The sequence below is a fragment of the Podarcis vaucheri genome (genome assembly GCF_965113315.1).
Source record: "Podarcis vaucheri genome assembly, chromosome: 11".
Classification (NCBI taxonomy): domain Eukaryota; kingdom Metazoa; phylum Chordata; class Lepidosauria; order Squamata; family Lacertidae; genus Podarcis; species Podarcis vaucheri.
The window spans coordinates 27,268,877-27,292,999 of record NC_138749.1 but is presented as its reverse complement, the minus strand read 5'-3'; the positions used below and the strand labels follow the sequence as shown (position 1 = coordinate 27,292,999).

The 24,123-nt window shown below is 41.0% G+C and overlaps 1 protein-coding gene across 3 annotated transcripts in view; it reads right to left on the bottom strand.

Annotated features, from left to right (window-relative positions):
- The window catches only part of ERBIN (erbb2 interacting protein), an 85,111-nt gene that overhangs the window by 46,568 nt on the left and 14,420 nt on the right, over nucleotides 1-24,123 (bottom strand). For all 3 annotated transcript variants that reach the window (XM_082241774.1, XM_082241772.1, XM_082241773.1), the window contains exons 2-4: nucleotides 8,634-8,690; nucleotides 6,298-6,495; nucleotides 3,716-3,833 (exon numbers count right to left, since the gene is read on the bottom strand). In XM_082241774.1, the coding sequence (XP_082097900.1) occupies nucleotides 3,716-3,833; nucleotides 6,298-6,486 (307 nt within the window). In that variant the 5' untranslated portion in view covers nucleotides 6,487-6,495; nucleotides 8,634-8,690. The remainder of the gene's footprint in view (nucleotides 1-3,715; nucleotides 3,834-6,297; nucleotides 6,496-8,633; nucleotides 8,691-24,123) is intronic.

The following is a 24,123-nucleotide window of genomic DNA, read 5'->3' as shown; positions in this document are numbered from 1 at the left end:
GGTCATCTTTTCTTAAAGATACCTTCTGCTTATAGTCACCCAGCTTAAACAGCTGCTGCTCAGACATGCCATGTACAGCCTCAGGCCGATGTTCCAGTAATACAGCATTCACACACAAGGCTTTATGTCTCATCCACTCTCATTCCAAGCTCCGAATAGTCTTAATGTGCCTGAGAACTGAAGTTGTGTGTTGAGCTGTGAAGGGACAGTAGATTTTCTTTTTTCTAATTCTCTCTCTCATCCCAAGCACATAGATAGAAGTGAGGGGGCAATGGACTGCCTCCTCCTTGAAATAACTAGAAGCCATGCAAAAAGCAGCTTGCCAGCACCTCTTGAGCCAGGTTGGCAACCCATTTATAAATGGCAAGAACTTTCTTCAAGGCAATTCACACAATAAGAGGTTACCCTGAGGTTCTCAGCTGCACAAGAGTTAACAGAACAGTCTGTCTTACAAACCTATGAAACTTAATTAAGAAAATAGTAGGCATGTGGCCAGATTCCAATAGAAGCATTGCCTTCTCTGAGAAAACATTAAGGGAACAGAGCTTAAAAGACTGTCTCCTAGCTCAGGTTTATGCAAAATATTTATATTTGTGACAGCAAGGAGACAAAATCTCGGTAAGAGATACATTAAAAAGCGGAAAAAGAAACACCCTGCACTCATTGCAGCTTACACTGAACACTGTGAAAGGGATTGATAGTTGTTCACATGTTTGGTTTTAACTACAGGAAAAGGAATATAAGTGAATTGTCACCATACCAGCTGGACAAAATGGTGACTGTGGAGACTGCAAACCAAGTGGCAGCTAATTCAATAGCTACTTCCTATTGACTGGCAGCAGAAAAGTAAGCCAGATTCCAATTATTTATAATGATTTACTTACTCTCTCCACACACATTGCAGCTTTTCACAAGCAATACTAAACCATGGCTTGGTGTTGCAAGAATGAGCATGAAGTTTGTAAACTCACTTTTCCCACCCTCCCTTCCTCTGAGATCCTGAATCTGAGTCCTAATTTCACAGCAAAATGCAGCTTCAGCTGGTTTGTTTCAACAGTCAAAAATATGATTTGCTGTTGCGTGAAAACCAAGTTTATAAACCATTGTTTGGTCATGCCTTTAAGGCAAGTGTAAACCATACTTCGGAAAACCATTCTATTCCAGCAGGCATTTTAAGTTGTATTATGTCAGCAAACTTTTTCAGCAGGGGGCTGGTCCACTGTCTCTCAGACCTTTTGGGGGGCCAGGCTATGTTTTGAAGAAAAAAACATGAACAAATTCCTATGCCCCACAATTAACCCTGAGATGCATTTTAAATAAAAGGACACATTCTATTCATGTAAAAACACGCTGATTCCCGGACCGCATGCGGGCAAGATTGAGAAGGCAAATGGGCCCCTAGGCCTTAGTTTGCCTACCCATGTATTACGACTATGGAATCTATTATTTTACCTGTGCTTTTTGTTTAAAACCCCTTATTATTTGATTAATTATTTGATTGCTATGTAAACCATTTTGTGACCATCTATGGTGTAAAATGGTCTATAATATTCTAAATAAAAATAAATAATTAACTATTTTGGTTTTCTGCTGCACTAAAATGAGGTGTGGGGGAGGAAACCGTGCTCAGTCCTGAGATTCTGGGCTAATTAAATCTGAACAGCTAAAATATTATCTCACATTGCTATTGAAGTACCAAAACTGTTTGATATTTGCAACACTGGCCAAGTTAATCAAAAGCTTGCACTAGCTCACCTCAAATACACCAATTACCAATAGAACTCATAATACTGTCAATATGCATTACACAAGCATAGCAATGTTTTTTTTTTAATGTATTTTTGTTTCTGGATTTGGCTTTTAACTATTTTTCTCCACCAGCCTCAGGCATATGGCAAAAGCTCTTAAGGAGCAACTGAGTTCTATGCCAGTTTTCCCTAAGCTTGGAAGAGTGGGAATGACTTCTCTGCCAGACTGCCCTGAGCCATCATTCAGCTTGGGTGTCTGACAGAGAGCAATCAAATGCAAAATTGCAATCTCCACTATAGTTTCCTCCTATTTGCCTATTATAGTCTAATGCAGTTTAGGGACGTATCTTCTGAAGAAAAAGACGACGCTTGTCTCACCAATGCTATTCTATTAACATTTGAAATAGTACACAATAATGTAATACTTCCCTAGGTGTATAGAAGGTTCAGAATGAATTGCTGATAAATCAAGGAGAATCTGAACTTCTACAAACCAGAATCAAACAAACCAGACTGTATTACATTAATTGGACAGGTATACATGCTAATGTTACTATCATTGACCAAAGCTATAAAACATCTGAAGCAATAGGATCTGGACAGGCTGATTAATAGATCAGAGAGACCAGTATGTTTGCTGAAAAAAAATACCACTTCTATTGAATTATTTCACTAACAGAAAATAAAGTGTTGCCTGAATACTCTCTCTGGTTTTAGAATTTAAACATTTAAGCACACATTTTCAAACCTTTCCTTTGATTTTCAGCAGTGGTAACTTGGTCTAAAAATGACTGCATTGGGGTCTTATTTTGATTCTGACACTCCATTCAGGTCAATTCTCTGCCTACGTCCCAGTGTGATCCTTCTGATTTGCCAAGTATGGTTTCTTGATTATTCTACATATATTCCAAGCTGAGAGACCAAGGCATTTTTCAACAGTTGCCTCACAGCTATGAAATTCCTTTCACTTCAGACTTGTCAGAGGCCAAGCTTAAGTGTGCGCATTCTAGGAATATTTCAAGTTTTAAAATGTGTTGACTGCTGGAGCCTAATGGGGGGGAGATTTATTGGGGGGGGTTATAATCACCTTAGTCTATTATTTATTTTAACTTATTCTATACAACCATTCAGGGTTGTTGTTTTTTTTTTTAAAAAAAACCCTCATGGTGGCTCACAGCAGTTGTAAACAATCCTGAATAAATGGGGAAAAACAAGACACAAAAGTAATCAATTTTAAAAAATCCAGTAACTGATAAGAAAGCACATTGAAAACAACAGATAAAAACTAAGTAACATGCTAGAAGCCATGGTTAAAAAGTTTTAGGGAATGAACAAGTGACAGAAATCAATGTTTTACAAGCTAGAAAGTAAGTTTTAATGCTCTTAGTTCAAATCAATAGCCTAAGGAGATGTGAAGAAAAGGTCACACAGGAGTTGCAAGCATCCAGCAAAAAACCAGGTCAACTTTTGAGCATTGTGATTTTGCCCTGCACTGACAGGAAGCAAAAGTGGTATTTGGTTTAGCTACACAACTGTGCCTATGTATAGCATGGCATTTGAAGTAAGGCTGAGAATACAGACAACAGAAAGGGAAAACCCTACATAACAATACCACAAGATTGTTAATTAAGAGGAATGGGAAGGAATTTGACTCCTGTGTCCCATCAGCACAAGGATTTTTGCTTGTGCAGCAGATCTTTCTCTGCTCTCTTCTCACTGTGCAGGTCCTGAACCCTTGCCACATCTACCCCAGAGCTTTGTGGGAATGCTTAGAACAGATTGGAGTGGGGTGAGGGGAGGGGAGGAGAATGAGAGAATCATGTTCACTTAGAACTATGTTAGAGACAACCAATTTTTATTTTTTTTACAGAAACTCAACTATTACAGGTCAATCAGAAAACTGAAATTTATACACGGATACAGCCTTGCTCTTCAGTGCTTGTGATTATTTCAACAAAAAAACTCACCATTCTTGCTGACATCCAGTTCCCTGAGGTTAATGAGATTTGCTATGGATGCAGGCAATGTTGTTAGATCATTGTCCGGCAAACTCAACTTGTGCAGAGACTGACAGTTAAAAAGTTGCTATTGAGACAAAGACCAAAAAAGAGAGCATATTATTGTAATATGCTAGGTTTAAACTTCTTAAAGCCCAGCTACTGAGTCAAAGAAATGATAGTGTTCAAAATAATCTGCAAGAAATACTTTACGTTTCATGATTTTGAAGCTATTAATCACAAACAAATAACCAAAGCTAATCTTGTACATTAAGAGTTTTAAAGGACACTACAGATATCCTTATAAAATTGTTGGCAAAAAACTTACTTCATAATTATTATTTATTAAGTATTAATCTGTCTATACTGATAACCTGTATTTTAAAGCAAAAAATAAATTGTTAACAAATTAATAACACAGCATAACACTCCTTTCTGGTGAACACATGTGTAAAACATACAAAAGTTTACCAACCCCCCCCCCCAAAAAAAATCCACAGCTCTTCATAGTTAATATTCAAAACTGATTCCACTCCAGGGAGAAACACAGTTAAATGCATTTATGGAAACATGGCTAGAAGCCATGAGAGGCAAAAAAGCAGTGGAGTCTTGTAAACATTGTAGCTGTTGTAGATCCTAGAATCCCTTGAAAACTCCTTGCAATTCAAAGCCCACAAGCCCTGACTTTAAGACATGATTCATGGTAACCAACCTAGAAGATGTCAAATCACGAGCAGAGAGAATATAATCTCATGAAATGAAAGTGAGATTGGAATCAAGGACTGTGTACATCAGATCACTTTACAGATGAACCCTTGAAAGCCAGGGATTATCTCCAAACTGATTATGGAACAGAGACCAGTTTGCCCAAGGGCACCTAATGAATTAATGGCAGAGGCAACTTCAAACACGGGACTAGCAGATTTGTAGCTAAACCCCTTGTGCTCTTTAGTATCCTACTGATTCAAAACAAGCAATAAATCACTGAGGAATACAATATATATATTGAGGGTAAGTCTATATATTGTGATAATTCTGGCCTCTGGAGGAAAATGACAGATCTGAAAACCAGAGTAGTATAGTGGTGAGAGTTGGATTAGAATGGGGAGACCAGGGTTCAAATCTACACTTGGCCATGAAGTTCACTTGGGCTGCTCACCATCATTCAACCTAACATCTTAGACAATGATCGTGAGGAACTATGAAATAAATAACAGTAAAGCAGTAAGTTACTAACATAAAATTTTTAAGCATTCAGATAAAAGAAATAGTTATTAACCTGATATGAGCTGTACATATTAATGAAATATAATTTTAGCTGGAGGTAGTAAAAAAACATGGGTATCTTGTTTAGAGGCTCAGATTTTAGATTCCCACCCCCATCTTAAAATCACATGCCAAGGGGGTTTGAGGAAGCAGTTGGCTTCAAAGGGCTTCCTCTGGTGCTTTAAATCCAAACCACTTCCTCTGCAGAGAAGAAAATGCTTCATTTTTAAACAGCATTTTCCCATCAGCAAAGAGTTAAAGGAGGTATCTATCTGAAAGTGTGCTCCCAGAGCCAATCAGATGAATGCCACCCATAAAAGTTCAAAGGAGGTTGCTGAACAGCTGATACAGCAACCTCCTCTAAAAAAGCACTGTCGGTGCCATAACGATGTCAGGTGATTGACAGGTGGGTGGTCCCACCCATCTGTCCAAGTTGGCCAACCCCTGCCTTACCTCACGGTAACAAAGCAGCTTTGCTGTTTTGAGGAGTGGTGGTGAAATTTGCCACCCTCATGGCTCACACTTTTCTTCAGTAGTGGCTCTGCAACTTTTTAAAAAAGCTTTATTGTCCCATTGCCATAGGTGTATAGAGCCCCTCTTGGTGGTCTGACACCACAAATTTTCTCCCCAAATACCTTGGACATTATGGGTTGTATTCCACTTTTATTCAGAGTAGACCCAATGAAATTAATGAACCCAAGTTTGTCATGTTAATTTCATTGTGTCTACTTTGCGTAAAAGTTATCAGCGAAATACAACCCAGTATCATTCCAGAGCATTGTGGAGGAGAAAAAGTGACAACTGCTACCATCTCCCCAAAATGGTGGCTGCAGTTATGGCTCATCATTCCCACACACAAAAACACATGTTCAGGACTGACACTGCATTTGAGGTGTTTTGAGAAAAAGTAAATGGTGTCCAGACTACTGAGATGGGAGTTCTGCTATTGCCACTCCCAATACCTGCATCTGTAGCACAATAAGTACTATACAAAACACAAACAAGTTACTGCTACCACTTCTAAAGGTAAGCTCCTCCTCCTCCCCATAATCAGAAAAATGGACCCCAAATTCACTGGCTGCAAATGAGGCTGCAAAATGCAGGTGCCTTTTAATATTAACCATGGTTCACTTTGGTGCGGACCTGCACAGGCCCATGTTCAGCAATACTGGCTATCGGTGTTATAAAGCAACTAGAAGATTATCAGTCCATCCCCTGTCCTTGTGCACAAATGTGCACGTGAGCACTCTTTTCTCACTCACTCACACAATTAGAAGATAGCATACCTTTGGAAGTTCTTCAATTTGATTAGCATCTAAATAGAGTTCTTCCAATGTCTTTTCGAAAGTAAAAATCTCCTTCGGCACCTGCTCCAAGCTGCAGTGAGAGTAGTCAAGCGCAGTGACAGTTTCTTCTTCTCCACGCAAACAGCGGCATGGCACCAACCGCACAAACAAGTTCCGCTTTGTTGTCATTTTCAGGCACTATTGTAAAAAGAGGAAACAAATCATTACAAAAATAGCAATAGACTTAGGATGCTGCACAAAATACTGCCATATACTTTAGCAAGGATAGAAAAGGTATGTAAAGGAAAAGGCCTTTAGACTAAAAAGTAGTATATAAATAAGCAATACTGTATAAATATCAGTACTGTGAAAGCTGACAGTTACACAAATCTGGGTTTGGTTTTTTTAAAAAAGGTCATACCCATACGGTTCTTCAGATTAAACTATCTCTCAGCAGAAATAGTGACCTCTTCATGCTACTCTACTCTTTCATTAGAGTAGAATCCAGCCATGCAGTCAACTATAACTTTACTCAACTTGCAAAGCATCGGGGTGTTAAGGGAGTAAATACTCAAATGTAGATATCATGGTTTATATACATAAGCCTTGTGAACAACCATTCCATAAGGGCACCACCCTATTCCCTCCGCTCCTTCTCTGTGTGCTGTAAGTCAGTACTTCCTGAGTTAACTAACCATGGCTGTTTTGCTTCTCTTCTAGTTCTTCTGCTGCTCAGAGCTAAGCCATATCCAAACTCAGACTCATAGTTTGTCTGCCTCAGACAAACAAGCAGTAAACCAAAAACAAACATATTTTGCCTGAAGCAAGACAAACCACAAGCCCAGGTTCAGATGTAATGCATCTAAACTAAACCATGGCTTAGCTCCAGTTTAAAGTTTAAAGTTTAATGGCTGGATTGATAGAACAATAAGAGGTAAAGGGCACAGCTAAAGGATTACTTTTTTGAACATTTCTCTTCTTCCAGGCCTTTGTCTGGTTAAGCAATCTATGGCCTTTTAAACTTGGGGTGTGGGTGTGTTTGTTTGTTATGGGGCCAACTCCCATCTCTTGCTGGGGCTCAATTTGTGCCAGTGCCTTCTGTCAAGAGTTTGGGTGTAACCTTTGATGCCTCCCTCTCCACGGAGGCGCACGCTGCAGCTACTGCAAAGGCAGCATTTTTCCATCTCCGCCGTATCAAACAGTTGGTCCCTTACCTTTCCCGCCCTGATCTGGCCACAGTGATCCATGCAACAGTCACCTCCAGGCTTGACTACTGTAACGTGCTCTACACGGGGCCGCCCTTGAAGTTGTCCCAGAAACTCCAATGGGTGCAGAATGCCGCAGCGAGGCTCCTTAAGGGGTCCTCGCCGTGGGACCACATTCACCCAGTGCTTTTCCAGCTGCACTGGCTCCCGGTGGAGTACAGGGTCAGATTTAAGGTGCTGGTTTTGACCTTTAAAGCCCTTTGCGGCCTAGGACCCTCGTACCTACGGGACCGCCTCTCCTGGTATGTCCTGCGGAGGACCTTAAGGTCCATAAATAGCAACACTCTAGAGGTCCTGGGCCCTAGGGAAGTCAGATTAGCCTCAACCAGGGCCAGGGCCTTTTCAACGCTAGCTCCGGCCTGGTGGAACACTCTGTCTCATGAGACCAGGGCCTTGCGGGATCTGATTTCTTTCCGCAGGGCCTGTAAGACAGAGTTGTTCCACCTGGCCTTTGGCTTGGAATCAGCCTGACCCCTCCCCCTCTTTCCTTTTCCTTCTGTGATGGAACCCCTATTTGGGGACTTCCCTGGCTTTTTTCTGGCCCACGTAGGACCAGTCTGGATAGTTGGCCTTGATGAAGATCTGACATTTTCTCCACCCAAACAGTTTTTGATCTGGGCTTCCACTGAAATGAGGCTGCATTTTGAGTTGTATTTTAATCAATTGTTTTTATACCTGATGTTAGCAGCCCTGAGCCCGGACTTGGCCAGGGAGGGCAGGATATAAATCATCATCATCATATGCATTTTTGTGTTTTTATATTGCAAACTATCCTGTGATTTTCAGATGAAGGATGATATAGAAATTTAATTAATAATAATATTAAATTGAAAATGAAGTATTGCTAAAATTTGAATTACAAAACTAAACAGCTAAATTGTTTCTGAAAACTAAATAGTTTCTTCTTCATTTCCTGATTACTTTTATAAGCATATATACAGTTAAAGGTATTGCTAATATTTTATTTGGTATCCAAAGCTAAAAAATAGTAAAAAAAAAAAAGTTTAAAAACCAATGTGATTGAAACATTACTTTTTTATCTAATTCAATGGGGAGGAGGGTTAAACTTACCACTGGGTAATGTTTTTCTCCCTGCTACTTCTTCCCTGAGCTTTCATAGCCAACATTCTGGGAAAGAAAAAGAAATGACAATCTTAGGCAAAACTATGAATCTGAAAAAGCAGGATCCCTGCTTCCCTTTCATTTCTATTACATTTATATATACTGAACAGAAAAAAATCAACTTTACAATTCCATGATTCTATGAACCTCCTAACATTCTGGAGATTCTACCCTATATTTCTAAAAACCAGTATCATTTAGAAAACTCACCAAACATCCTGGGTACACATTTTAAATTTAAAGGCAGAGAATAGGTAAAACAACAAAGTCTAATTTGCCATCCACTTTATTACTGCAATGGTTTATACAAAAGATTCAGATGCATTTATTTAAATATCAAAATAAAATCAAAAGGAAGTTCATAGACCATGAAATGTTACATTTCGACTATGTATGTGTTAGTATAGTTAAACCTATACCAAATTTTAAAAATGAGAATCATCACACTCAGTAGAAAAACAGTACCCACCCACTCAGTAGAAAAACCAAGTGGCACCCATTAACCTGAAAACAATGTCCCAAATTATTATTACAATTAAAGGGATCCATTTATTGATCTCAAGACTGATAACTACACTAGTAATCAAAAGGCCAGTCTACATAGTTTTAACTATCTACATTTATAGAACACAATCTCTCTGTATGAAGCAGATGGCAGTTACTTACCACCCCATATTTATTTACTTTAAGATCCAGGAAGACAGAATTGTACAAGTCAGCCAATATTGTCTCTAACCTATACTTAATGTTTTCAGAATACATGACAAAATATGTGAAACAATCTTAGGGAAGTTCTGATGTAGAAGCAATCTGTACAAGGAACATATAACATCCTTATCATGCATTAAAGTATATTCATAATATTAATGAAAACACTGATTTCCTATTTACATAAATACAACTAGGGCATGTAAGCTACTGCATTTTTCTAAAGAAAACCATGATTTTGCTTAGGTATTTGTTCCTCTTATGATAGTTTCACACATGGAAGCAGCACAGGAGACCAGGAAGCTTTACATTTCAGCAGTACTCCGATTTTAACAGAAAAAGCTATGGTTTTAACATAGACCCTTGTCAAAATTCTCTTTCAAATGAGCAACGCTGATTCTTATACAAATCCTCAGTGTATTGTGAACTATGTAACACATGCATATTGTGAGCACAATTCTTCACCATGCAGGGGGCAAAAGAGATCTTGTGTACAGAGGGATCCTAATGGGGCATATCACAAACCTTTTCTCTCCATATGTTGGCATCACAACAAATGGGGATTATATGAGGCACAAACAGACTTCCTGTTTCCTGCAACAGTCTGGAAGGCAGGGCTTTTGTTATGCCTTATGGTCAAGGTAAAGGGCAGATGTGGGGAGTTTGGGAACCACTGCCCTACTGCGATCCCTCCGCATATAGAGAAGGGTTTTATCCTATGTGTTAGTATAGGTATGCTGAATCAGGAACACAGCCCATGACTTCTTTTGTAACCTGCATTAGAATTCAGCTTTTTAGTTTTTTTAAAAATAGGCTTTTAGTTGTGGCTTTAAATAGATATTTTTAGGCTAATAACAATACACCCCAAAGGCTAAGAAAACAGAAAAGTTTGATAAATATTTAAATGGTTTATCATGTGCCTCAGTTTAGTCAATGAAGAAGTTACATGTAGCAAGTTAATATTGTATACAACCAAGACCAGACCTTAGAATGTTTCCCTGTCACCAAAATTGTAGTTTTTGAAAACTAGTTTGATAGGAATCATTCATACAAAGCATGTGTATGTGTGCCCACACACGTTTTCTGTACAGCCAGCAACAAGTGCAATTACAATTTATTATTTTTATGGTCTAATCACTAAAAATACACTGGAGTCAAGTGGAGGAAAGAAAAAAACATTCAAGCTCAGCAGTAAGATTAATGGACTAATTCCATTATAGATAGAGGATTTGCTGTAAAACCATTAAGAGATCAAAAATGAGACAGCTTGATAATGTCACAGATAAAATAATTCAGCCTAGTTTAATCTGATCTCACAAACAGGGACTATGTGATGCCTTTTCTTAGTTTCTGATAGGATGATATTAAAAAAGCTGTAGAGTATTTTACATGAGGGACAGTGACCTAATTCTCACTAGAGGTGGTAAACCTGCATCTGGACTGTCAGAATGCAGGTGGTGATTCAGAGGACTGACTGCTCTCCAAAGGGAAAAAGCAGCTTCCAGACAAGGAAAACTAGAATGCCACAATGAATGCTATGCTAGAAGTCTTCTCCCTGATAGGCCTCTCTCTATCTGTTGTCTGAATGGATATGCACCCCAGACACAGATGTACTACCTCAACGAGCACTATTATTATTATTATTTATTAAATCTGTATAGTGTCCTTCACCCACAGATCTCAAGGCAGTTCACAACCATCAGGGATTGTCAGGGGCAAAAGTATTTTATCTGAATAAGTCTAGAATAAAATTCTAGTATAGCATCATCAGTAATATTTGCTATGATATCCTGTAAGAAAGAAGTTATAAAATTAGTTATAAAATTAGGCACATTGTGGACTAACTTTAAAACAGAAGCTCTTACAACAGCACAATGTTTAAATCAGACATCCAGCAGACTAAAAACAGTTTCAGAATGGAATCTCTGTTGCATCATTCCAACCATAAACCCTATAAAACAGCAAACATGTTCTCTCATTTAGGGTTCGACGTAACAGCTCAAGCAAAGAACACATTCCAAGTGTTTTGTATTCCTAACATTCAGGAAACGAAGGCTATGACAGCAAGGGAAGGAGCATATCCATTACAAGGGGAGAGCAGCCTCCCTTTTAAAGAAGATGCAAAATGGGTTATCCACACTGCCTTTGAAACCCTACACAGCAACACCAGAAATTATTTATTTATTGGTTTGATTAACCCAAGTGCAGCCCCAATCAAAATAGTTGTCCACTATGGTTTACACAAGCATACTCATGTTAAAGGGGTCAAATTAATATCAATTTCCAAGTCAGTTTTTAAGGAAGAAAGTAGCTATGTTATTTAGAATCCGTGTGTGTGTGTGTGTGTGTGTGAGAGAGAGAGAGAGAGAGAGAGAGAGAGAGAGAAGTAGGACACATCAGCACCTACCCTGTGGTCTTACCCCCCCCAATAAACTTCCTCTCCAGATCCCCCAGCACACCTAAGCCAGATGATCATGCAATTATTTCTATGCAGAAGCTCCTCCAATCCTGGATACATGAACTAAAAATTTCCCTAGGGACTTATCTCTATGTGGAGGGAAGGAATCATGTCAGCTTTTGGACCCCTTACAATCTCATCATGGGCATGTAAGTGTGTGTTAATATCTGAACAGCCGTTCAAAGTCTGTATATGACAGCAGCCTCATTACAGCAAGTTTAGTTTGAGCAAGCATAGCTTAACAATGATAAAATTCCACTTCCAACTTTTCACCCAAAAACAACAAAACATTATGCCAAGAATACATGCAGACCGTGCTCAACAGTAAGTTATTAACTGACAATTTTAATGTTTGAATCATGGATCCTTATAATGAGGTTGAATTTCTACAGGAACCAATACAAATAATAAGTCCTATTAGTTGCCTTTTTTAAAAGTAACATTCTTTTTTAAAAAACAACAACACATTTTCCTCCTTTTTTCCAAGTGACCAGTTACAATTACAGAAACATGAAGTACAGTGGTGCCCCGCAAGACGAATGCCTCGCAAGACGGAAAACCCGCTAGACAAAAGGGTTTTCCGTTTTGGAGGTGCTTCGCAAAACAAATCTCCTATGGGCTTGCTTCGCAAGACGACAATGTCTTGCTAGTTCCTGCTGGTTTCCCCCCCCCCTTTTTCTAAGCCGCTAAGCCGCTAATCAGCTGATCCGATCAGCAGATAAGCCGCTAAAAGCCGCTAATAGCGCTAATCCGTCAATGGGCTTGCTTCGCAAGACAAAAAAACCGCTAGACGAAGAGAATCACAGAACGGATTCTTTTCGTCTTGCGAGGCACCACTGTACCATTTTCAAACCTTATTAAAACCTACCATGGAAAACAGTTTGCTCTAGTGCTTACAAGTAGAAAACTAGCTAAAATGTTGGGGGGGGCGGACTTAGTGCAAAGGATCAGATCTTTACTCAGTGGTTCAGTTCAGATATCACTAATTCCTCAAACCATGGTCACGGGCATCAGGACATACAATGGGAGAGAGAGGCTCTCTTCTCCAATTCCGCATCCTTGGTCCTGACTCCCCAGGACATAAGTGTTTGCTGTGTATAATATGCAGTCACATACTAAATGGGCAAAACTGTGGTTACATTAACCTTCAAACCATGATTTGAAGTGGGCTTCCAAATTAACAGTTTATAGAGATTAGCACCTTCCCAATTAAGATCTGATGGCCAGCTGTGTGAAAGGAACCCATGAAGTAGGAGAAGGAATCAATGGTTCATTCTTAGCCCTCCCAAATCAACTGTTTGGAGAATCATTTGAATTTAACCAACATCTCTTCTAAATGAAATAAGCAGTGAGCATACTAATGCTTTAGTAAAAAAATTTAACGTAACTCTTAGATCACTTATATACACAAACATGGAGGGGTGGAGATAAAAACTGGAGCAAACAGCTATTGCTTTGATTTCCACTATTAACATATTATTATTTGAACACAGGCAGCCTTCTTTTCGGAGTAATCATAATCTCTGCATGAAGCTCTGTGGAAATGCCCCCTCCCCCGCACAACACAAGCTAGAAAACAGGTGACAGATCATCTCCAATTCAACACTTCACAATGGTTCCCAAACTGACAGCTTTATTTTATGTGCTTCCTCGATTTACTTGCCTGCTAACAGCCAATTAAGCTTGACAGATTATTATGTAACCAGTTTAAACTGAAAACATGCTCTTGAATCTTATTTAAGAACACTCCTCACTACAAAATGCTCACTGGACACTGCACTTGGATCCCAATTGTCAGCTATGTTGGAACTCAAGATTAAAAGCAATGGGATAAGTTTACAAATCTAATATCATCAACCTACAATCTTGTAATGATTTAGGATGCAACCCTATGCACACATCAGGTGGGGAAATCCCACTGAAGTCAATGTGTCTGACTTTTGAAGATTCTTATGGCACTTAAATTCAAAGCTTGCAAGCAGCCAACGTGTAGAAATCCAAACGCTTAGCATCTCCCCCCACACCATGCACAATAAAGTTATTTAGATACTATATTCTCCAGTGACATCCTGAGGTTTCCCCCTCCCTTTTGGACTGCTACCATTGTTTTCGACTTGCTTCCTACGCAATGTCTTACTAATTGTATTCAAAGTTCAATTCTTGTCAACATTTCCTGAATTTTCGTAAGTACTTCCCTTTTACTATTTAAAATTGTTTTATTGCTCAATTTGTTTTACAAAGAAGATCCTTAAATAAAAAAGGATGCAAGCAGGAGAAGGATCAGGGCTCCCTCAGCTGGAGAGAGGGAGCACTTTAACGGAGCCCCCACCCTGACACTGTGAGCCGGTGGCAGGTCTGGGGCTCCGTAAAACTGTTTGGCCAAGGCGAGGGCAGTGGCACACTCCTCAGCCAAGCAGTTTAAAGAAGCAAGGGAGAAACAAGCTGTATCAGAGCCTCACTGATGCAGCTTGTTTCTGCCTCTGCAGCAGTATGAGGGAAGACTGCAATGACAGTTTCACTCAGTGGTATATCACTGGTGAAACCGCCACTGCTCCCAAGTACCTCTGCCTCCAGGGCCTGACTGCAGCTTGTTTCTCCCTTGGTGCGCTGGGTGCTGGTAGCAGAGGGACTCAGGAGGCAACAGTTTCGCCCACGATATACCTCTGAGTGAAGCCATCATCGCTGCCTGCCCCTCATACCAGTCCTGCACGATATACTGATGTATATATACTTCAGTGTAGGCCCAGGCCTACACTGAAGTAGAAAGACAAGTACAATGGTACCTCTACTTGCGTTCACCTCCAGTTACATATCCTTCAGGATATGTATACAGCAAACCCGGAAGTATTTTTCCAGGTTTCGCCGCGCGCATGTGCAGAAGCAGCACCTCTGGTTGCGAATTCCTTGGGATGCAACTGGAGCTCCGGAACAGATCCCATTCGCAACCGGAGGTACCACTGTACATACGCAGAACAATTGTAATTAGCAATCCTTTCTTTCCACTTTTAAAGGGGTTCATCTAGAAAGGTCAGATTTAGACTACAGTACCATAGATTCTGGGCAGGTACAGCTTAGAGGTCAAGCATGCAGAAGAAGGGACAGGCATCCAAGAAAAAAGACTTTGGGCAATCCCACCTACCATTGGAACCAATGTGTTTTGGCTATATGTGATATTGGCTTTATGTGTTTTCTCCCAGAATGTAACTTCCACGTAAGTTGATAGTCACCTGTATCAGTAAATATTTAAGGGTGTTCCCAGGCAGGTCAGTGACATCGAAAATATTACCATGTGGGTATCCAAACGCTCACAAGGTAAAAAAGAACAGCAGTGAAGTCATGCTAGCATCCTGATTAACCTGCACAGAAAACATTAACTACCAGGACCAGCACAGATGGCACAACCTGGAAGTGTGTTTGTTTAAAAGAATCTGGATTGCTATAAGGCAGGCATAGGCAAACTCAGCCCTCCTGATGTTTGGGGACTACAACTCCCATCATCCCTAGCTAACAGGACCAGTGGTCAGGGATGATGGGAATTGTAGTGTCAAAACATCTGGAGGGCCAGTTTGCCTATGCCTGCTATAAGGGGAAAACAATATTTTTTTTCTCTAATTCTGATTTAGGACTACAGTCACAGGATAAGCAATATCATATAAATAATGATAGGAATCATAAGAGAAAACCTACAATATCAGAAGTGTACAGGATTTAATCATTTTTTAGATTGAACCAGTAAATAAATAAAATACAGAGAGAATGTTGACACTGTGTTGTTCTTGCTTATTGCACCAAAACTTTCATGAAAACACAACTTCAACATACCAGGTGAAGGCTTCAATGATATACAAAGAAATATCTGCAGGGATTAATAGGATTGTATTCTATCTGCTTACAGAGAGATGATAAAGCTATCAGTATTCTTTAAATCACAAGATACAGCATAAGCTGCTTAAACTGGATTCATACATTTCAGACAGCATGGGTCGTATTTAAGCAGCCATCCAGTAATTCCCAGCCTGAAAACAGAAACGGCCAATCCTCATTGCGTTACCTCTCTTCACTTGGTTCTGTAGGGAAATAATAAATGCTAGGTGCAGCTATTTAAATTGTCTATTTCTATTTAAAAGGCCAGCTACATATTTTAAAAGACACTGCACACACCAACTATATAGAACATTTACTATGATACCATTAAAAGCCAGTCCAGATAGAACTGTATTAAGGGGGATTATTATGAGCAGAAAGAAATTGCTTGATTTCAGTCCAAAAGCTTTGGTAGAGGAAGGAATGGATTCTGGAGTGGACTACAGAATCCAAAACCCACAGCAATCATGCCTCAAAGAATATCCTCTGTTGTTTCCAATGCAATTCTCTCTAGAGATAGATAAGAGATGTCTCCCCACACCAGAGAGGAAATGGCCTGGTTCACTTTAGTAGTACCCCAAGATTTAGGTCTTGCAGGGGGCAGTAATGCTACTTCTTAGGGTGTGATAGAATGAATGAAAAGAACTGTCTGCAACCTTGAGATAATCTTATGTCAAGCTGTGCCCAACTACCATGTGATTTCCAATGCCAATCCCAAACTGCAAGAATGTTCTGCATTTAATTCTGGAAACACTTCCATGCCCATAAGACACTAGAGTTCTAGCCTAGATACTAACTGGGCATGAACTCCACCCCATTCCTGCTTTAACATTTCCAGAATGCCCCTGTCTGCCCTGGCCCACTCCTCTTCCACCCTTTAAGTGACATTTTTGTGACTTTTCAGGTCACTTCCGGGTTCGATGCCATGTGCGCATACACGGCTATGTGTCAATCAAAGGCACATAAATCAGTTGTTGCCTGTAGTGTATTTTGATTTCAGTAAGGTTTTTGACAAAGTACTCCATGATATTCCTGCAGAGAAGCTGGTAAAATGTGGACTAGATGAGGTTACTTGTTAGGTGGATTTGTATTCTGAAAGGCTTTCTTCCCAACTGCAATTCCCAGCCAGTGGCAATCAGAGACTTGCCTCCAACAATAGAGGTAGACTGCTTTTTTGAGGATGTCTGCTAGACCAAACACCATTACAGTACCATGGGCTTGTCAGTGTGGTCAAAAATTCTGAGTCCCATATTCTACAGCACAGCAAATCCAATGAGCTTTTTTTGGGGGGGGGTGTAAAACCAACAAAAAAGGACAGCTAGTTAAGCACCTTTAACTTCCTTCCACATTTGATGAAACAGTACTGGCTGATTAAAAAATTATTCATATTATATTATTGCAATGATTCTCAGGGCAATTATACTGAAGAACTGACTCTCTGTTACTTCAAATACCTAAGTATTTTTAAAACCAAAGAGTAAATGGGAAGCTCAGTCGTGTTTGTGTGTGTGTGTGTGTGTGTGTGTGTGTGTGTGTATGCATCCAAGTCATGAGTGAATATCTTACTGTGTATTACTGTGTGAGAATTCTGTATGTACAATTTGGGGGGGGGGGAGTGCCTCTCTATCACCCTCTGGCAAAAACCATTCCTTGGCCTCAGGGGGATCAAGAATTGTATTTTGTGAGGATTTCCCAACTAATCTCTGCATTTCCTGCCCAGGTCCTTTAAAATGGAATAAAGAAAGTAAGATATCCCTGCCTAAGGGCAGGGATGCATCACAGTATTACGGTGGCATGTAGGGATATAAAGGGTTCTCAGTGACAACAACTAAGAAATGCGAAAAGATAACCCTTAATTTTACTCACCCAAGCTGCAAGCTGCTTTTCCTGTACTATCTTTATTTTTAATTATCTAAACCAGAGGTTCCTTTTGACGAAGTACTGTGGAGCCTCTGTTTTTCAAAAGCCAAACCACAGACCCCCTACTTTTGAAAATTTTGTTATCTCTATGGGTAGTTTTTGTTATGTACCGTATTTTTCGCCCTATAGGGCACACTTTTTCCCCTCCAAAAATGAAGGGGAAATCTGGGTGCGTCCTATGGGGCGAATGCAGGCTTTTGCTGAAGCTTGGAGAGCGAGAGGGGTCGGTGCGCACCGACCCCTCTCGCTCTCCAGGCTTCAGGAACACACCCGCAGCCTAGGCAGCCCTGCGGGACATCCCGCAGGGATGTCTAGGCTGCGGATAGCAGCCTGCCGCCCAGCGCGAGGGGCGCCCTGAAGCAGAGCGCCCCCCGCGCCGGGCAGACATCCGCAGCGTGGGGAGCCCTGCAGGAGTTCCCCGCAGGGCTCCCCACGCTGCGGATAGCAGCCTGCTGCCCGGCGGGCGGGGCGCCCTGAAGCAGAGCGCTCCTCGTGCGGGGCAGACATCCGCAGCGTGGGGAGCCCTGTAGGAGTCCCCCGCAGGGCTCCCCACGCTGCGGATAGCAGCCTGCCGCCCAGCGCCAGGGGCGCCCTGAAGCAGAGCGCCCCCCGCGCCCGGCAGACATCCGCAGCCTGGGGAGCCTTGCAGGAGTTCCCCGCAGGGCTCCCCACGCTGCGGATAGCAGCCTGCCGCCCAGCGCCAGGGGCGCCCTGAAGCAGAGCGCCCCCCGCGCCCGGCAGACATCCGCAGCGTGGGGAGCCTTGCAGGAGTTCCCCGCAGGGCTCCCCACGCTGCGGATAGCAGCCTGCCGCCCGGCGGGCAGGGCGCCCTGATGCAGAGCGCCCCTCGCGCCGGGCAGACATGGGCCAGCCCCACAAGCTGGGGGACAGCAGGGAGGCGCAGCGCCACCATCCCACTGTTCCTCGACCTGGTTCGGTTTCCCCGACCTGCTTTGGGGGGGGGAAATAAAGGGGGGGAAATTCCTTTATTTCCCCCCAAAAAAACTAGGTGCGTCCTATGAGACAAAAAATACGGTAAATGGTACTGCATACTCCCTGGGCGGGTTACACGGACCCTGGGGTCCAAAGATCGCCAATTGGGAACCAGTGATCTACCAGTAAATCATTATGTGCTGAAAAATGATATATGTCTTGCCACATCTAACAATGAATAAATTTATAAATAGAAACATACCGATCAACTACAGATACACTAGGCAAAAACTGTTATAACAAGCTAATATTTCTGACTGCCTCTAACTCCACTCTATCAGAAACCTTCAGAAATTATAGGCAGTCAAGATATCAGAAGTTTCCGTTAGGACTTTGGGAGAGTTTGGAAGTTAAAGCCAAGATAGGAAAGAGTTTTTGGGCTGGGAATGCAATTTCTTCACCAGCACGAGCTGGCAAACAAACCAGGAAGGCTTCATGTCAGTATAGCTTCCCATTTCATCCAAACTAGGCAACTACATTGAGTCTACTTCAGTACAAAGAAGGATATAAAACCCTAGTCTGAAGTTGGTTTAATATTCTGGCTTGATCTGAAGTTGTTTATGATCAAGGTTTGAAATTCCGTAGCAAGGCACCAGGCACATTTCGTGCCTAAAGATTCTCTATTTGCGAGCACCTCAAAAAGTCTGGGTGCCATTTTTTGCGCCTGGTTGACACTCAAGGATTGCTGAAATGTATGTGCCTCAAAGTATACGTTAAGGATAGACAATATTTTAAAGAATTTTACAATAAAGAGTAGAATGTTTTGAAAACTGAAGCATGGTACGTATGGTACCAATATTTTTATTGTAAACACCAAATTAAACATGTATTAACAATTTGTTAAAAATATGATATTAACAATGTGTCACTTATGTGAATTGCGTATTAATTCATGCTTATCAAAATAATTAATAAAAAGTGTTGCTGACCCCCTCCCCCAATGGCGACTAGACATTCTAACACTGTTTATGATGTACTAGGCTATCATGAATTTGTCCTATTATTAAGACCTGCCAGAGAGGCTGTTTTGAGGCTATACCACTGCCAAGAGAAGCCTACCCCACCACCATGTTGCTCTGAGACTGTAGAATGTACTCCATTTAGAACCACAATTGACCTCCTCATTCTCTGTTTTACAAAAGAAGAAGTCAAGACGCATCTTTTTAATTTAATATCATTGCTAATGTTTTATGTTGTTTTTATTTCTGTTTTATTGTACACTACCATAGGGTTGTTGTTGTTGTCACCAAAAAGGCAGAATAAAATTCTAAAAAGAAACAAATGGGTGCAAACCGATAATCATGCAGGCAAAAAAATTGTAATTTGCTGCCACTATGTACTTTTCAGTGGATAATATATTGTACTGCTTCTTAAATTGCTGTGACTAACCTCTGCTCATCTTAAAAGCAGCATCTAATTTATGTAAGAAAAAAAAGTCTGTATAACTCCTGCTCAAATGTTACAGATGCAGTGAAAATTCATGCACTCTGAGGCTAATTTCAGTTACACATTGGAAAGATCTGCTGGTAATCACAAATGAGACTAAAAACAACAAAGTCTTGTAGCATCCTAAACACTAACAAATTTATTGCGGCATAAGATTTTATGTTCTCCAGTGGACTGCCTCAAACGTGTGACATGTTATCCTGTAGGAAGATTGTGAACAATGAGGTCAACAGAAGGTGAAATGCATAAATTAGAGACAGCAATCATTACATAATTAGTGACAATTCACAAAACAGTCATTGTTGATACTACAGACATCCTGGCATTGGTAAGCCAATTAACAGTTGTAGATTGATGAAAAACCCATTGTGTCAATTCATTACAACAAGTGACAACATCAAATCTACTGTTGAATTGTAATTCAGCAGTTTCATGCTGCAGTCTCCTTTTAAACTTTCTTTGTTCCAAAATGACCATTTTTAAGGTCAGTTGCTGTTATGCTCTGCGGAGCCACAGTAATACTACTGTGTTGTAAAGGTAAAGGTACCCCTGCCTGTACGGGCCAGTCTTGACAGACTCTAGGGTTGTGCGCTCATCTCACTCTAGAGGCTGGGAGCCAGCGCTGTCCAAAGACACTTCCGGGTCAAGTGGCCAGCGTGACAAGCTGCATCTGGCGAACCAGCGCAGCACATGGAACGCGATTTACCTTCCCACTAGTAAGCGGTCCCTATTTATCTACTTGCACCCGGGGGTGCTTTCAAACTGCTAGGTTGGCAGGCGCTGGGACCAAGCGACGGGAGCGCACCCCGCCGCGGGGATTCGAACCGCTGACCTTTCGATCGGCAAGTCCTAGGCACTGAGGCTTTTGCCCACAGCACCACCTGCGTCCCATACAACTGTGTTGTAGATGCTATTTAACATCTACTTGAAGTAGCTGGGAGTGGTCATTAGATTTAGGGTGAGGTGTCACCAGTGAGCTGATACTATCCAGCTCTACTTCTCTGTAACATATAAATCAGGAGAAGTCGTGCAAGCACTGGACTAATGCCTGGACTCAGTGGGTGCTGGCTGAGGGTCAATAAAGTGACTCTGAGTATTGGCAAAATGGAGACACTGTAGTGGATGGCTTCAAGTATGGATAACTGGTTGATTGTTTGCTTTGGATGGAGACGTATTCACCCAGAGGAGCAGGTTTGTAGTCTGGGGGTGCTCCTGGATCCATCACTGCCACTAGAGGCTTAACAGGTCTTGGTGGCTAGGAGAGCATCTTAACAGCTTTAATCAGCAAGATGGCTATGACAGTTTCTGGATTGGGATAGCCTGACTATTGTCATTCATGTGCTGGCAACCTGAAATGCACTCTATGGGGGCTTTGCATAAAGCTAACCCAGAAGCTGTTGCTAGTAAAAAAAAATGTGGCAGTTCAACAGCTCACTGGGGTGGAATACTCTCGTGTTAAGCTGCTACAGAAAGAACTGCACTGGCTGCAATTATCTACAGGGGTCAGTTCAAGGTGCTGTTTTGGCTGTACAAATCCTTATACAGATTGGGACCAGAATATCAAAAAGATCATCTCACCCCTACAAACCCAGCCAATCTTATGCAGAATCTTATGGATTCTGCAGGAAAGGAAATCATGCAGATAACATCCTACATAAGGTCCACTCTGCAAGATGCCAGAATCAGACCTTAGGTGTGGTGCACCCACACTTGGGACTCCCTCCTATGATATACCAGACAGACACCTTCTCTAAGGTATTTTCAGCATGTGCTAAAGAAGTATTCTTTTCAACAAGCCTTTTAAATGAAGATGTTTATCCCAGTTGGTATCTGTATTGGAGCTGAACTTATTTTATGTATCTCTTCTAACTCTGAAATGTTTATATATGAGGGTTATCTTTTAAAAGTGCAATTATTCTACTTCATTATTCTTTAAATGCTGTATTTATCCTCTTCCCACCTCAATACCACCACCAGTAGCTCAAATATGAAATAACTGGTTCTGAAATAAGAAGTAATGGATCCTGTTTCTCTGGACTGTTGTGAATGCTATTTAATTTTCTTTGAAGGGAAACATTACACCAAGACTACATTTATTTAATCTGTTGACTGTGAAAGAATTTCAGGCCATCAATGCTGATGAGTGGCAAGTGTCAAAAGGGTCTACTCACTTTCACCCTCTGTCTCCTCACCCTATCACCTTTCAAACTAAGTTTTACTTAACATGTTTTGTTCCTCACACTGGTTTGCAATGAATACTCCTAATTTTATGTTCAGTACAAAACTAACTCTTTGAGGTAGGCTAGACAGGTGTTGTTCTAGGTGTTCCAGGCAAATTCTAGGCATTCTTCTAGGCACAATCTATTGGGAGTGTTTTTGTTTCAGAAAGGAGCAGAAGTCAGCAAAAGTACTGCTTTCTTTTTGTACAAATCCAATTCATTCCAGTGGAATTCTCATTTGAAAAGTTCCTAGTGAACAGTGTCTTGTGCTGACAGAACCTTTATATATTCTTACAACCAATACCATAAAGTTTCTATGGACTATTTAATAAAACACAAGTTATTACATGTTTTGCAATAATGAACTATGTGACAATAGACACTGGAAAGAGACAAGGGGGTAGAATAGAATTGGCATCCTATGTTATAAACTTAGTTGTGCTTTTTATTTTAGGGTTATGCTGTCCTTCCTATGAGTTGTGGTCCAGCTTAGCCTTTGCTGATAGGGACTCCATGAAGAAAGCAATGCGCCTGAATGCCTAACACCCTCCACTCCACCCTCAATGGACATCCTAGGCCCCAAGAAAAGCAACAGCAAGCCACTTTTTTGCAGAATAAGGACCAGTCCCAATCCTGCAGCAATCAAGGGCAGCATCAAAACTTATTCTTGAACCATGGGAACTCACAAGGTCCAAGACCACTACTGCAAAAGTAAGGGACAGCATTGGCTCCAGTTCTTGCACTATGAGAAGAAACCAAGTCTCAGTCCAATACAATCTCCAATCCCACTTTGTCCTGCACGAATCACTTGGAGATCACCTACGAGTGATACTGGCAAGTGCTTCCTTAATATGTATATACTATTAGGACAGCAACATTTATTGATTCATCAAACTGACAGATTAAAGTGTCAGGTATCAAATAAAAATAGAGCCATGATCAATTGGGGACAGACTCCAAGCCAATTCTTTGCCTCCAATTCTGCTCTGACCCTGCAGTTTTGGAGCCACTTGTGACTTTTTCTTCTTTTCTTTTGCACTGCTTGTTGTCTTAGCCAGGTGCTCCACCCAATCAGTCAGGGGCCTTGAAGAGGAAACCAAGCAGCGGCTCTAGCTCACTCTTTTTCCTATCACCTTGCACTGATGCTGTGCTGATAAGCTTCCTTGAGTTCTGTACATGACACACACACAGAAAGAGTTTCAAGGCTCTTGCAATTGTTTCCTGCTCATTCTTGATGTGAATTTGTAAATTTATGTGGTAAAAAGTTTAGTGAACAGGCATCCAAGGGCCTTATATTTTAATATGGAAGGAAAAGCAGAGTGCTAATTTGCAAGAAATGTTAAGAGCAAAAGAGAACCTTCTATCCAAATTATTTTGAAATTTCTTAACTTCTGAAATCAGGGGTTGGGAGAGAGGTTACCAATTAATGACCTAAGTCTTTGCAACTGATTTTACAAGTATTCACACAGCTTTTTTTTTTAATTTCAAATGTGTACACCACCTTTCTACGTTACTGTACACAGCACACTGTAGCCCTAGAATCATTTTACATATAGTTTTACAATATATCAGCAAAATGACAACAACAAAAACCACTCCCATTGATTACAAGAAATCATTAAATAATTATCAACAACCAGGTCAGCAACAGCAGAAATACCATACACAAAATGCCACAAACAATACAAAAAGAACAACTGAGCACTTGGGCCACATCTCTCCTTTCCTCACCTACAGGATCTGTCTACCGAGAAGAAAGGCAGTCATGCCACTCAAGCCTCTTACATCTGAAAGACACAACACCAATGTGCCGAGACTATTTTGGGGGCCA